The 16,643-nt window shown below is 35.8% G+C and overlaps 2 protein-coding genes across 2 annotated transcripts; one reads left to right on the top strand and one right to left on the bottom strand.

The window, feature by feature from the left end:
• Window positions 1–4,061: 4,061 nt before the first annotated feature.
• LOC136064897 (short-chain dehydrogenase/reductase 2b-like) lies at window positions 4,062–4,457 on the bottom strand. Its single transcript, XM_065767338.1, has one exon. The coding sequence runs from the start codon at window positions 4,455–4,457 to the stop codon at window positions 4,062–4,064; it is 396 nt and encodes a 131-aa protein (XP_065623410.1).
• A 6,586-nt stretch (window positions 4,458–11,043) lies between these two features.
• LOC111988995 (aluminum-activated malate transporter 2-like) lies at window positions 11,044–13,899 on the top strand. Its single transcript, XM_065767341.1, is given in 7 exon segments — window positions 11,044–11,821; window positions 11,969–12,109; window positions 12,273–12,545; window positions 12,672–12,781; window positions 12,887–13,030; window positions 13,338–13,530; window positions 13,533–13,899. Coding segments are annotated over 7 exon segments (1,344 nt in total). The 5' UTR covers window positions 11,044–11,538; the 3' UTR covers window positions 13,733–13,899.
• The last annotated feature ends 2,744 nt before the right edge of the window (window positions 13,900–16,643 follow it).

Here is a 16,643-nt window from a genome sequence, read left to right as displayed (position 1 = left end):
TGGATGCGAATGCCTTTTAACCAAAATCAAAGCATTAGAACATTTACGAAATACGCCGTACCATTCTTTGTCTTTTCTCTTTTTCAAAAGTATGTGAGTCTATGTCAGACCTCAAAGTACGCCTAGACTACTAGGCTTCTGTGGTGAGGTTTGGATTTCGCGTTTGTGTTTCAGCAAACGCATTTTCCTTTTTTTTTTTTTTTTTTTTGGGTCGTATTGTTTGACTCTGGGAGACAAAAAAAAAAAAAAAAAATTTGTGCATGAACAGTGCATGTACTGTTTACATACTGTTTATACATTATTTATGTAATAAAAAATATTAAAAATAAATCCTACGGTACTATTCACATATTTAAAAATTATTTTGCTACAATATTTTCAGTTTTCAGTTTTCAGCAATAATAAATTCAATCCAAACACACCATGTATATCATCAAGTCTAGTACCTACCAGAACAAATCTTAACGCAACATAAAAATCTGCGGTTTCTATCCCAATGAATGCAATATAACTGCAATAAAAGTCTTAGAAAATGTCAGATTATCGAGATAGGAACAGCTGCTTAGCGTCCAAAATAGCTACCAATAAATAATCCTCATTGGCTGGGTATTAGAGTATCAATTAATAACTTTTATTGGCTGGATATCAAAATCAATTCATAGCCAAATTGTCCATAATCATATATATAAAGTCATAGTTTCTAACAAAAATATATCTTATTCAAGCATGTATATAAAAATCACATACTCAGTATTAAAATATATTTGTAATAATCTTTTACTTGAAATTAGTAATACAATAGAAATAAAAATTCTAACAATTATAAATAATTTTCAGTAGTTAAAAATACATTAATATAAGCAAAATAAAACTCAATTAAGATAAGGTTACTTACCTTCAAAAACCATGCCAAAAGGAACTTCTTTCAAGCACTTCTTCTAAAATCTTTAGATATCACTTAAAACAATTTTATATGTACCATTTACTCAATAATCAAATAATTTAAATTAAAAAAAAAAACTTATAATGGTACCTCGCCAGAAGGGAAACTGCTAAAAATATCCATCTTATATATTTCACATATAGTCATAATATATATATATATATATATAAGAATAGTCATAATATTTTTGTTTCTTTACTTTTTGCCGCAAATAGTTCCCTTGGAATAAAACTTAAACAACACACTATACTAATAGCCATATAGGTGAAGAAAAACTCAGAATAGCAATAGTGAACAGAAGTCAACAATCACGGCAAGAAACTTAGAAAAGAAAATATCTGAGAAAGTGAGAGAAAGTCAAAGAAAGAAGCAGAGAGAGAGAAGATGAATCTGGAAACTAGTATTATAATAGTGAATTACATAATGATCAGTAAGGCTCACAGAGCACTTTATATACACAAGATTAATTAAGTTAACTGCCCACATTATACAGATCTAACTCCCGAAAATGCAGGAGGTTGTTAAAACTGTTAAGCTAAACCTCCAACTAAATCTTGCGCCTAATCCAACATTCCTTTGAATAGAACCAAACGCACAGTTTTACTTAAAACAAAACAAGCCTCAGTAAAACAAAACGTTGCGTTTGATATTAAGTGAAACGGCGCGTTTACTATTCTTCTTCTTCATATTTGGGCTTCTTCTTCACAGACACAGTGGGCTTGGGCTTCTTCTTCACAGACGCAGGGCTGTTCTCAACAATAGGGTCTATACGTTTTTTTTTTTTGGTGACCCCACTAGTTCTTCTGAGACGAGGACAAACTAAGTACCATACAAAAATCAAAGCACCAGCTGCCTATGCTCCCCTGCTCTCTGATTGCAAGTTTCTCCTAGGTAAGCTTCCTTAAGTAAGAAATTTTTTAAATAGCTTTGAAGTATAGTAAAATGATATTTTATCTTTTAACATTTATAGTAAATTTATCATAAATTTAATAAATAAATTTCACGATAAATATGAGAAAAAAATATACGATTCTTCGTACTTAAAGAGGGCTTAAAAATTACTCCCTCAAGTAAAAGTGTCCTATGTATTCAGAGAAGCCAACAACTGGCTGGCAAAATGGGCAGTGCAATGGAGGAAGATTAGTAAAATCCTTTTTTAATTTCCTTTCACTGCTGAACTTGAGACTTTAGTTGCAAAGGATAATAATGATTTGTACTATGCTAGACTAGCTGCTGTCCGTATGGCAGCTGTAATTTTGTAACCCTTCTTTTTTTCGTTTGAATGCGAATGCCTTTTAACCAAAAATCAAAGCACCAGAACATTTACGAAATACACCGTACCATTCTTTGTCTTTTCTCTTTTTTCAAAGGTATTTGAGTCTATGTCAGACCTCAAATTACGCCTAGACTACTAGGCTTCTGTATATCATCAGGTCTAGTACCTGCCGGAACAAATCTTAACGCAACATAAAAATTTACAGTTTCTATCCCAGTGAACGCAATATAACTGCAATAAAAGTCTTAGAAAACGTTAGATTTTCGAGATAAGAACAGCTTCTTAGAGCATCTACAGTAATAGATCTATAATTTTAGTTATTTAGTATCAACAAAATTTATTTTATTTATTTTAGCTATATTATGTTACAGCAGTGAATCTATTTTACCTTTCAATACAATAAAATAATATAACCATTACAATAAAATAATATATATCACTACCCAAAAAAACTAACCACAAATACCTTTACCATCGGCCACAACCACAACCACAACCACCACCAACACCACGACCACGACCATAACCACCACCACCGGTCCACAGCAAGAATAAGTAAAGAAAATTAAAAAAAAAAAAAAAAACTAAATCTCCAATCTTTTTCCACATCCATAACCACCACCAACAGTCCACAGAAAAAAAAAAAAAAAAAAAAAAAAAAAAAAAAAAAAAAAACCCAAATCTCCAATCTTTTTCCTTAGCCACAGCCACAACCACCACCACCAGTCCACAACAGAAAAAAAAAAAAAAAAAAAAAAAAAATTCATGCTTATATCTTCTTGTATCTTCAATGCTTGTAAAATTTCTAGAAAATTAAATATCAATAGCTATGTTATCAATAAATTGTTTAAATTGCAAGTTTTTGTAGTTTAAAATTATGCATAAAATATAATCTTATAAATTATGTAATAAATAATATTCGATTGGCATAAAATTTAACATGTGTATTAGGAACGTATAGAACATACAATCCAACGATTAGATTTTCGAAATATGTAGTAATGTTAATAATATTGAGTAAGGTTGCTACAACTAATTTTGTAGCTAAGGTTACAACTAATTTTGTAACTAAACTTTGTCCAATAATTTATATTAGTAATTGTTCTTCAAATACCTTAATTTGAAATCATATCTCCAAACGTAATATTGGTTTCAGCAAAACTATCATATTGCCCATTTCTTCATTTCTTTAATTTCTTTCTTTTACTTTTTGGGAGCAGCTTGTGTCCAGTGGAAGTTTCCACTGGACACGTTGGATGATGGACACGTGTCCACTCTTGGACACGTGTCCGAATCCGGACGTGTCCAGTGGAAATTTCCACTGGATAGAAGCCGGGTCCTTACTTTTTCTATCATCTGTTCATTACCACTGACAGTGGCAGAGTCAGAAAAATCTCTTCAAATTTTTTCAATTTGAGCATTAAAAATCTGCTTGATTCCCAATTGATTATTCATAGCTTTTAGTTTTCAGTTCAGAGTGTGCATAGAGTAGAGTTGGCCAGAGATTTGCAGCCAACTCTACTCTATTCCCCTTCTCTCTCCACTTCAAATTGGCCAAATAGGCTGTAAGATTCACTTCAAAATTGAAGAGAATAGTGGGAAGTTCTTCAACAACACCATATTATGTATTTCTTGTTTTCCAAAGCTAAAACCAATACAATCTAATTCTTATCAAATATGTTTATAAAAGGAAAAAAGAATTCTTATCAAATATAAAGACAGGTTCATCTTTGTCTTCTTAAGTTTATTAATAGAAAAAGAAACGTAGCTCTTATCCAAAATTTACAGAATCCAAGTAGCAGAAGTTAAATCTGGACATGGTGCAATTGGAAAACAACTGAATCAAAACTCAGCCACTTCAGTACGATCAAAATAGCAGCCAGTAGGTCCTCCATCAGGTAAAAGAGCCAGCATAACTGGGCCTCTAGCTCCCTCTTCTACACTCATTGTCCCTGTGTTCCAGTTTATATCTGTCTTGACATAGCCAGGATGAACACAGTTGATACACATGTTAGTGAACTTCTTGGCAAGAATTCTAGTGTAGGCATTGAGGGTGACCTTGGACATGCCATAAGCCGGCACCGTCAATGGCCATCCATTGCCTTCAAGTGCATTTTCTTTCAAGTCGTGCAAAAATCTTCTTATAACGACTTTTACTCTTTCTTCGGTTAGAGTCTCTACATCGCTTAGTTCTTTTCTTATATGCTCACCAGGAATTCTCTGCATAAAGTGATGCATGTAGTTGTATTAAATAATTTTTACTAATACGACACATTTTTTCCATGTGGTGCTAGGACCCCAATGAAATAATTGATAAAATGTGGCAGTGATTAGTGGATTATCCAAGGATGAGATAGCTGCCAAACAGATTGCCCACGTAACACCTCTTACTGATTTAAGCATATACTGTGAACTACTGGTCTAAACTCACTCTACCATTGTGTTCATAGCAGATGATAATACATGCCTTGTTTGTATCTTATCTATAATACTCTGATGTGAATGAAAACGAGGTTCTCTTATGATGTTGGAGGTAAATCTAAGTAATAGGCTAGTATTTTGGGGCTCATACATCTCGCAACACACACATGCTTAAAAAACATGCCACAAGAACTTCACTGTCACAAGAACATACATGAAATTTTCATCTTAAGGGGGTTAAAGAAATTAATAAGTTCAGGGACATAACGTTTTTTACAATTGTTGATATTGACTGTTGTGATTGGTGTATAATAAAAGTAACGTTTTTCTCATCTTGATGGCTTTACACGTATTGTAGTTATATTGGAGGTTTTGAAGGTATTTTTGTTATTTTTTGAGGTTTCATGTTTATTTTATTCATTTTGAAAAGTTTGGAGGAATTTTGGTTATTTGATAGATTCGAGAGTATTTTGATAAGTTTGGAGGTTTTAAGGGTATTTTGGTCATTTTGAAGATTTAAGTGTTGTTTTTATCATTCTAAAGGGTTTAAGGGTATTTTAATCATTTTGAAGGTTTCATTATGCATTTTGGAGGCCTTCCCATACTCACTCTGTTTCCATTTGTAGTCACAGGCTTTGTGACTTGTTTGGATTAAGGAGGAAGGAGGGAAAACAAAGTAGAATTGGCCGAAAATTAGCTTTCAATTCAAAAAAAATCCTTAGGGAAACTTTTAAATTTAGAGAGACAAGTATAATGTTTTTTCACCCAAACTTTGATATATACATATTTAAATATTTTTAAAGCTTTAGAGGGGCCATGACTAGGGACGGAGCTAGAACTTAGAGTTAGAGGGGGTAGTTTCGTTACTGGTTGTGTGCAATGACTTTGGCCTCTGACTTTGTTGTTGCTTAGTTGCTGAGGGTTTTTTTTAAATATTTAAATTTTTAATTAAATTTTTTTTTTGATGTGTGCATTAATCTTGGGTAAGAAAAAAGTTATTTTTTTTAAAATTTTTTAAAGAGTCAGGTTGTTTGATTTGAGTAAAATTGGGTGACTAGACTTAATTTTTTTTAGTTTTACTATTGGTAATTTTTGTTGTTGGATAAATTTTTTTGGGCTTGTATATTTTGTTTTATATTTTAAATCTATAATTTTTTTTGGTCTTTAAAATGAGGAAAATGCTAGAGTTAAAAACTTTTCTTACAAATTACTAATGTGATAAGTGGTTATTGGTAAGTAAAAAATAATGTAAGTGGTGGGCCCAAATGCAAACCTATAAGAATTTGTTATCTTAACAATTTGTGAAAATGTTGTAGAAAATTAAATTTGTAACTATAACAATACTCTTAAAAAAATCAATGATATTGTTAAAGGGGCAAAATTGTAATTTCATAAAACAAAATTGCTAAAATTAGTACCCATATATATAATAATATTTAAAAAAAATTTGGGGGGGGGGGGGTGACCATTGCTCCCCAAGTCCAACCATAGCTCCGTCCATGGCTATGACACCCCCCCCCCCCCGCGGGTAGTCCTTTAATGGTTCTGTCCCTAGATATGTACATTCTCAGCGTGTTTGCTAGAAAACTAGAATCAAAGACATCATAGATCAAATTGTAATATCTTAGATTATGAATTTGTAATGCGTGGGTGTGTGTTGAATCTCACATCAAGTATTTACTGGTTAAACTATGGCTATATAAAGGATCATGAGAAGTTTTAATTGTAACTTGACTAATCATTTTAGAGTGTGGAGCCATGCATTCTTGAGTTGTGTGTATACAAGGGCACATGTGTAGAGAGCGCGGTGGAATCCCATTGACTAGTGATGGAAACTCGCCTAGGTGGTGACAGAGCTAAAGAAGTCACAGACAAGCTGCCATTCCAAGGAGTTATTCACACGGATACTTTTGGGTTCACTGGTGGCCTGTGGCTTCTGTGGGATACTGACAGAGTGGAAATCTCTAACCTCGCTAGCACAGAACAGGAGGTCCATGCCTTTGTAAAGGTTAGATCCTCTAACCTTAACTGGATTTTCACTGCTGTGTATGCTAGTCCTAGGTTTAGAGAGAGATGTTTACTTTGGAATAATCTAGTTACTGTTGCAAATAATCATAATCTCCCCTGGGTGATAGCTGGGGATTTTAATGAAATGTTGTCTAATGATGAAAAGTTTGGTGGTAGGCCTATTATTCCCTCTAGAGCTAGGCTATTTAAAGAATGTCTAGACATGTGCAGCATGGCAGATCTTGGGTTCCAGGGGCCTAGATTCACATGGACTAATAAGCAGGACTTCACCACCTTCATCCAAGAGAGGCTGGATAGATACTTTGCAAATCCTGATTGGTGCGTCATGTACCCAGAAGCTCAAGTGACCCATCTTCCAAGATGTTCCTCTGACCATTGCCCTGTGCTATTAGAGCTTCAGCCTCACTCCAATATCAAGCTTAAGAGACCTTTCAGGTTTCAAAGGTTCTGGTTGTCTGATGACTCCATCTCTAATGTTGTTCGTAGTGCTTGGTCAGACCATTCGGATTTAAATGAATCCATATTAAGATTTACAAGAGAGGTCACAGTATGGAACAGGACCCACTTTGGCAATATTTTTGCTAAAAAGAAAAGGATATTGGCATGCTTGAATGGCATTCAAAAAGCCATGGCGGATAGACCCTCCAGTTTTCTTATCGATCTCGAAAAGAAGCTCCAGATAGATCTCTCGCTAATTCTCAACCAAGAAGAGGAGCTTTGGGCTATGAAATCTCGTATCAACTGGATGGTTCAAGGTGATCGCAACACCTCCTTCTACCATGTCTCTACTCTCATCAGAAGGAAGCATAACAAAATTCTAAACCTGAAAAATTCCCAAGGTGAGTGGATCAATGATATCCCCGAAGTCATGGGATTTGTTCGTAGTAGCTTCCTGAAGCTTTTTACTACTAAGCTGGATATCTCCTCCCTCTCAGCTCCTGGCTTTGACCTGGAGAACCCTCATCTTTCCATTGAGGAGGCCCAACTCATCAATCTTCCAGTGACAGATGAGGAAATCCGCCATGCTTTATGGTCTCTAAAGGCTTTTAAGGCTCCAGGGCCCGATGGTCTTCATGCGGGTTTTTTCCCGAAGTTTTGGCCACTGGTAGGCAGTTCTGTTTCAGACAATATCAAGAATATTTTTATAGAGAAAAGAGTTCCATTGCCCCTCAACCAAACTTACATTGCCCTCATTCCAAAGATTAAGGGTCCTGAAACCATTGGGAATTTCAGACCCATCAGCCTTTGCAATACAGTGTATAAAATCATAACAAAGATTATAGTGGCTAGGATTAGACCTTATTTGGATAAGCTTGTCTCTCCGTTCCAAACGGCTTTTGTCCCAGGCAGGAAGGGTGTGGATAATGCCATTATTGCCCAGGAAATTATTCACTCTATCAGTAGGAAAAAAGGAAGTGCTGCCTACATGGTTATTAAAATCGACTTAGAAAAAGCCTATGACAGATTGGAGTGGTCTTTTATAAGAAATGTTCTGATTGCGGCAAATTTTCCTTCGGAGCTGATCCAACTCATTATGAGCTGTGTATCTTCGGCTTCCACATCTATCCTTTTCAATGGTGGTACCCTTGACCCATTTCTCCCTTCAAGGGGTATTAGGCAAGGAGACCCACTTTCTCCTTACCTATTCATATTGTGCATGGAGGTGTTGGGTAGAATTATTGAGGACAAATGCTCCAAGAAAGTTTGGAAACCAGTGAAAGCCTTGATTAGTGGCCCGGCTTTCTCCCATTTATTTTTTGCTGATGATCTTCTCCTTTTTGCTAAGGCAGATACAATCAACTGTACTAGTATTAGAGAATCTCTCGATGAATTTTGCATGATTTCAGGGCAGAAGATAAATTCCACCAAATCCAAAGTATTTTTCTCGCCTAATGTAGATAGAGATCATAGAGATGCTCTTTGTGAAATTCTTGGGTTCCATTCAACTCCAAACCTGGGCACTTACTTGGGTTTTCCAATGAGGCATGCTGGGTCTTCTAATCAAGACTTAAACTTTGTGCTGGACCATGTTAACCAAAAGCTTGCTGGTTGGAAGGCAAACCTCCTCTCCTTTGCTGGTAGAAGAGTCCTTATTCAAGCCTCTACTAGTGCCATTCCTTCCTATGTCATGCAAACTACTCTCCTTCCTACAAGAATTCTTGATAGTTTGGATAGATTGAACAGAAATTTCCTCTGAGGATCTGATGGTAAAAGGAGGAAGATGCATTGGGTGGGCTGGAACAAAGTGACTCGGCCTGTGGTGGAGGGTGGTCTTGGTTTACAAACTGCCAAAGGCAAGAACCTAGCTTATCTAGCTAAGTTGAATTGGAGACTTTATACTGAAAAGGATGCCCTATGGTCAAAAGTTATGAGGAGCAAGTACCTATCTCCTAGAAGGGCTGCTTCCAATAATGAGAATGCTCTCCCAAGTTCTCGTATTTGGAAAGGAATGAAGAAAGGGATGGAAGTCTTTAAGGAGGGCACAAGATGGAGCCTTGGCCGGGATAGCAATTTAAGATTTTGGTTGGACAATTGGACCTCTTATGGCCCTTTGCGACAGCTTATCCAAGGGCCTCTCAACAGAGGGGAAGAAGAGATGAGAGTTGGGGATATTGCTGCAGTGAATGGTTGGGATTGGGGAAAAATTTCTATGGTGATACCATCAGCGATTGAGTTAGAGATTCAAGCCATGCCTCGTGCCTGTGTTGCTGATGAGGAGGATAGACTTATTTGGGCTGCCACTTCTAATGGGGTTTTTAATCTTAATAGTGCCTATCTCTTGGCAAGCAATCAGAGTAATCATCAAATCTCATTTAATGGTAAATGGATTTGGAAGCTCAAGGTGTTGCCGAGGATCCAATCTTTCATTTGGCTGTGTTCCCATAACAGCTTAGCCACTCGGGAGTGTCTTGCTTCGAGAGGTATCCCTATCTCTACTATTTGTCCTATATGTCAACTAGATTCTGAATCAATCCTTCACCTCCTTAGGGATTGTGGCTTTGCCTCCAATTGTTGGCAAAATTTAGGAATGGGAGAACTCAGCTCTGATTTTTTCTCTATTAATACTAGTGCATGGTTGGAAAAAAATTGCAATTTAGAGAAAAGGACTGGATACCTTCAAATCCCTTGGAACATTTTATTTGCCTTTGGAATATGGATAATATGGCAGCACCGAAACAGGGTGGTTTTCAAAAATCTACCCACTAATCAAGCAATCCATAAAGAAATCATCCAAAGAGCAGTTGAGTATGTTTTTTGTGCTCAGAACATGGTTGCCAGCAAGCTTCGAGTTGAAAAGCGCATCAGATGGGAGAGGCCTCAAAGGGGATGGTTTAAACTTAATACTGATGGTTCTTCGCTAGGCAATCCTGGTATGTCAGGTGGTGGGGGTATTCTCCGAAACGATGCAGGTTTATGGGTTCATGCTTTTTCTAGGCATATTGGAACCACAACAAGTTTCCTAGCTGAACTTTGGGCCTTGAGGGATGGTCTGATCATGTGTCAAAATTTTCAAATCAATGCTCTAGAAATTGAGTTGGATGCTAAAATTATTGCTAATTTGATGAATGATTCTAGCAATACTAACGCTGTAAATTCTGCTATGGTGGCTGACTGCAGGCTCCTAATTTCCCAAGTTCCGCAAGTTAAAGTGATGCATTGCTACCGGGAAACAAACAGTTGTGTTGATGGTCTTGCTAGAGTAGGAAACAAACAGCTTGATGCTGATATAATGTATTACAATGCCCCCCCTCCCTGTTTGCGTGACTGTTATCTTTCGGATTTGTATGGTCTGTATCATGTTAGGATTTGTCCTAACTCTGATGTTGCTGTGCTTCTTTAGTTGAATGAAATTCCCTTTTAACCAAAAAAAAAAAAACAAGTTTATAACTCATGGGCACACATTTCTCCATTAGGCCGGTCGTTTAAACTTGAAGGCCCAAGGTATTACAATTTACAAATGATATTAGAGCAAGGCCCTACTCTTTAGTAGGGCCATGCGCGTCATGAGCCATGTGTGCGAGAGCATGATGGAGTCCCACGTGGACTAGTGATGTAGAAGTTGAAACAATACGAGAATAGGTCATATTAAATTGATTTTCACAATTCAAGTAAGAGTTTTACAACATGTGTACTATGTACAAATATGTTAGGCAGAAAGAAATTCACTAAAGACGACGATGTTAGAACAAGTACCTACCAAAAGTTCATAAAAAAAGAACCTACCAATAGAAAAGATGTACAGCTACATAATCATTCCACAGATTTTAAGTAATGGGATACAGATAAGCTTATGATTCGTGGCAACCAGGCAATGGCATATATAGCTAGTTATGATCAGTTATCACCAACCATCATAAAGCGAGAGGGTTTTTCTTCCTTCAATTTCTTACGAGATAAAAGACAAAGCAACAAAAGGAAATATCTTGCCCATTACCTTATAGCCAGAAGGGACACTGCTGTAGCACATGTAAAATAGGAAATGCACCCGTTCCTTCATGTCTTCATGGTTAGAGTACCACTAGTGATAGTTTTAGGGATTTTTCTTTTCTTTTGAAATGAATGTAAGTTTCAGGGATTCTTTAATGGTGATGGGATGTTACAACTTACAACTTCCCAAACATAACGCGTAAACGTGTTTTCCTATCCCAAAACAGTAGTACTTTGTTAAGTTTCCCAAGCAATGAGTATTCAGGTTTTCACACATATAAATAGACTGCATGCTTTGCCTTTGCATTTGTGATTGATTTTGCTCTCTCTCCCCCAAGTCATATTCTTGCCAAAACCATTAGTTTACACCAGCTTTCTTTATTCTTTTTCAACATTTCTCGTACAAAAAGCTATTGTCAATTTTACTTGCTACGATTTTGTTATGGAAATGGCATCTGAAATTAAGAATGAAGGACTTTTTTTTCGTAACTGGGGGTGGTTCAAGGCCTTGTCTGGAAAGTTAGGCACGAAGATAGTTGAGACCGCCAGGAAGATAAAGAAACTGGGACAAGATGATCCGAGAAGGATTATTCATTCGCTAAAATTTGGATTGGCTCTAACGTTGGTGTCGCTGATCTACTACTTTGAACCTCTTTATAAAGCTTTTGGCAACTCAGCAATGTGGGCTATTTTGACTGTTATCGTGGTCTTCGAATTCTCCGTAGGTTAGTTAATTTCTTTTCTTGGTTTATTTTCAGCTCATTGTGTTAAAGGGAGCAAGATTATGACATAAGAGTCACTTTTTATTGTTTTCCCTGTCAATTATGGGAAAAGTCTGGTGGATACTAATGTTTCGATTTTCTATAATACAGGAGCAACACTCGGAAGAGGTTTAAATAGAGGATTGGCTACATTGGTGGCTGGGGCTCTAGGATTTGGTGCTCATTACCTAGCAAGTCTTGCTGGAGAGAAAGGTGAGCCCATACTCCTTGGGCTCTCTGTTTTTTTACTTGGTAAGAAACTCATTCGTGCCAAGAAAATGATAATAATAATAATACAATTACGACAAAATATATTGTTAGGGCCTAAATAATAATACAATTATTTCTTTTTTCTATTTAAAATTTTTTTTTTTGGTCACAAATTGTGAATTTGATGTAAATGGGTATGATGCAGCTGGAGTAGTGACATTTGTGCGGTTCTTTCCTCAATTGAAAGCGAGATACGATTATGGTCTCCTCATATTTATGCTGACATTTTGTTTGGTATCTATATCTGGTTACCGGGAAGATGAGATACTAGAAATGGCACATCAGAGGGTGTCCACAATCCTCATTGGTAGCTCTACATCTGTATTTATTTGCCTTTTCGTTTTCCCTGTATGGGCTGGTGATGATCTTCACAATCTGGTCGCTTCAAACCTTGAAAAACTTGGGAGCTTCTTAGAAGGTATGTTTATAGTAAATTGGTGCATTAAATAGAAAATTTTGCACGTTAACATATGTGTCATTGTACCTTTTGCCTTGTGGTGACTGGTAAATTTACTTGTTTTAATTAGTAAAATTCAAATTACAGGTTTTGGTGTTGTATACTTCGAAGTACCAGGGGATAGTAAAGAGTCTAACAATACATTTATGGATGACTATAAGAGTGTCCTCTACTCAAAACAGAGCGAAGAATGCTTGGTAAGTAAGAAGAAATAAGTAACTCTCTCTCACTCTTATCTTTCCAAATCCAAAAAAAAAAAGTACAATTAGAACAGCATTTATATCATTATTGTATGATTGCAGGCTAATTTTGCTAGATGGGAACCTTGTCATGGTCAGTTTAGGTTCCGTCACCCTTGGAAACAATACCTGAAGATTGGAAGCCTAACGCGTCAATGTGCGTATCGTATTGAGTCTCTTAATGGCTACATCAACTCTGAGATCCAGGTAAGATACCAAATTAATTATTAGTCAATTCTTTATAGGAAAATTCTTAGTTTACATTGTATCAGCAATGTAAAATTTACATTGTAAACTAAACAAATGTGTACAATGTAAGATTTATATTGATAGTATAATGAAACCTATAATTGCCCTTTAGTTCATTGTAAAGCAATTCATTAATAATCACTATATGAAAATACGTATTACTGAAATTCAGTAATGTAATGCATATGCACAAAGGAATCAATCAAGTTTAAATTAAAAGAAGATAAAAAAGGTTAACATGCATAGTGGAATAAATTGCTTACAGATACCAGCAGAATTTCGAAGCAAAATTCAAGAGGCATGCACGAATATGAGCTTGGAATCAGGCAAAGCTTTGAAGGAATTAGCATCGGCAATCAAAGCAATGACACCACCATCCTCAGTCACTCCCCACATTGTAAAATCAAAAGATGCTGCTAACAATCTGAAATCCATCAATGACACCACCATCCTCAAAGCTTTGATGTTGTTTCTTGCACAGAGAAAATTGCAGAGTCCATTAATGAGCTCGCCTCTCTTGCACACTTTCAAAGCGTTGAGCCTATGGTGGAAGCAGAGAAGCCAAAATTACTTCACCAGGAAACAATCCCGCCTTGTTGTGGTGTCAATGAACCACATCATGTTATCACAATTGATCAGCTATCTCCAAAATTAGCATAAAATAGTCTCTCCACGATTGAATATGTTGATATGTGTTGCTCACAAGTTCTTAACATGGCAATTTTGTATTAGCCGATTTTGAGTAAGTACATGAACCTAACTTTTGATCGAGTGTATCATGAGGAAAAACTATTATTTTAAATTTATTTCCTAAATTCACTTCTCGAGAGTTGTGACTAATATAGTCAAAATGAAATATGTTCCACCTGTAAATATATTTTAGAATCAATGAATGAGCACTTGTGAGTATTAGGGTTGTCCACGGGTTGGGTTTGTGCCCAACCCGGAACTGACTTAACGGAATCAGGTTGTAGAAAATATCAACCACCGCCAACCGCCGGAATAGATGGGTCATGTGGATTAGACCTTCAACGGGTGGCAGACAGGTTGGTTGGCGTCATAGATCTGAGAAAATGGCAAGAAAATAGTGACAAAAACCCAGATCTGGCAAAAATCTCATTGGAATTTGAGATTTTGCCAAATCCAGCGGAAATCTCACTGGATTCGATGAGATTTCACCAAATTCAGTCAAAATCTCACTAGATCTACGTGAAATATCACCTGAATTTGGGTTTTGTTGTCGAGATCTGGAATTTTTTCGCTAGGATTTGGGTTTTTTTTCACTGAAATCTGGGTTTCTCGCCAGAATTGGGTTTTTCATCGAAATATGGGTTTTTCGCCGGTTGGTTTGGGTTTTTCAGGTTTTGGGGGGAGGAAACCTAAACTGACTTGTTGGAGTTGGTTTTTGGTGGGGAAGACCCGTCGTCGACCGCTGGAGTAGTCGAGTCGGTTGGTGTCGAATCGTTTCCGGTCAGGTTCTTCGGGTGGGTTGGGTTTCCAGATGAGTTTGGACAGCCCTAGTGAGTACAAAGGTTTCGTGATCCCCAAGGAAAATGGTTAGTCATGTCTCCACTATAACCTAAAATGACTAATCTGTTCACGATTATGGTCTCATGTAATTGTTATAAAACTCATATCAAACCAGTATATGTCTGATGCGAGACTCGATCGAGATCTACACAATACACACTTAACTAATTCAATGCTACACTTAAATTCCTGACAATCTTATTAGGGCCCATGTTATAAGGTAGTGTCTCCAAATCCACATAGGATTATGCATCAAACAAAATTGATGCTCACATAAATATTAGGAGTACTTTTTCTATTTTAATACACTTTAAATGCCTTCTGCTTTTATTGTAACCTGTACTTACGCACAAGAGTAATGAATTGTAGTGGTGCTATTGATGTTAGTTTGAGTTATTAAACATATAGGACATAGTTTGACCAGGACATTTTGAGGTACTAGAATTGTTTTTCCTTACAATTTTCATGATATTGGTTACGCCAGGTTTCTCATTATATTGCTATTACGTGTATAATTTTGAAAATTGCTATTGGATATTACATATACAATATCAATTCACAATTAGTGTCTGTGAAATTCTACTAAATATTACACAAAATAAAATAATAAATTGCTCAAATAGTATCTCTTAAATTGAATGGAGACAGGTGCATGGGATCGTTCAGCTCAATTACTGTTTTTTACGTTCAATATCTGCACATACAAAATATCTAAATAGAAATAGTATAAAAAGTATGCTCATAAGTTCATAGAAAAAATAACAGCAAAAATCTAAACAATTTAATTTGTATGAAAAGTTAAAAAAAGCAAAATTCAATTTTGATTCTAATTGAATTTTCTTTGAACTTGGGTTAATATATATATATATATATAAATAGATAAATATATATATATATATATATATATATATATACTAAAAGATATTTATTACATCAATAATTTGTAAAAATGTTGTAAAGTATTTTGTGGCTGTAACATTACTCTTTATTAATGTTCAAATGCACTCTTATTTTCCAAAGCATGAATGCTCTTTTTGTTTCGTGAAAGAGTATTCGATTCCTCTTATATTTGTGTCCTAGCAATGTCATGCAAGTTTTTTTTCTTTTTTTTTTAGGACGCGGCTGGGACATGCTACAGAACTGTCCAGGTGTGTTAAATATCCACAAATATAATACAAATATAAATGTCTGTGAGTCCTAGGTTTTGATAAATAAAGTTTTGAAAATCCAGTCCTGGTTCTTAACGTCCATCTAGGCAGTCCAACAACTTTTGCCGTTATTGCAAACCTCTTGGCTACACTTTTGAGACTGATCACCTGTGGAGATGGCTCGAGTGCACTTACAACTACTGTTACCAACATAGAAAGTAATATGTTTCTAGTTCCTACCCCAATTGAGTCCTCTAGAATTGTAGATCCACCTACATACTCACCAAAGCTGAGTTAGAAAATATCTTCAATCGGGTTCTGATATGCTCTAACAGTGCATCATCTCCTCTACTCGCTATATCTTACTAAGTGCATGGGTGGTTTGTTGTATTTGGGGGCTAAGGGCAAAAATTGAATTAAGACCTTTTATATATTTAAATATGACTTAAAAAAATTTAAGTATTATTTAAATGGTGAAATAGCCAAATACCACGTTTTGGCAAAAATTTGCGACAAACTAGCATTGTTTCGAAAATATTTAGCAATCTACCACTTTTTAGTACTTGAGTTCCACAAAATCAAGTTCTAAATAGTACTCGAGTTCCTAATGAGTCTCAACGTGGCACTGTTGACCTGAAATTTGTATAATTAAAAAAATAATATGAAAATTGAGTATTTTTTTTTTTATAGTACTTGAGCTTATTGCAATCAAGTACTTTTTTTTTTCTTTTTCTTTCCTTTTTCTACATTTTGTTTATGTTGGAATGGCTTGAATAGTCAAACTTAGTGGCTTGATATTAGCCAACACCATTAAATGGCTTGCATGCCCATGTCAGGAAGATGCATGATATTCAAGAAGTTTCATGCGTGAAAAAAATGTAAGAGTTTGCATT

The sequence above is a fragment of the Quercus suber genome, unplaced genomic scaffold (genome assembly GCF_002906115.3).
Source record: "Quercus suber isolate HL8 unplaced genomic scaffold, Cork oak 2.0 scaffold_794, whole genome shotgun sequence".
NCBI classification, from domain to species: Eukaryota; Viridiplantae; Streptophyta; class Magnoliopsida; order Fagales; family Fagaceae; genus Quercus; species Quercus suber.
This window is presented reverse-complemented; position numbering and strand designations above follow the sequence as displayed.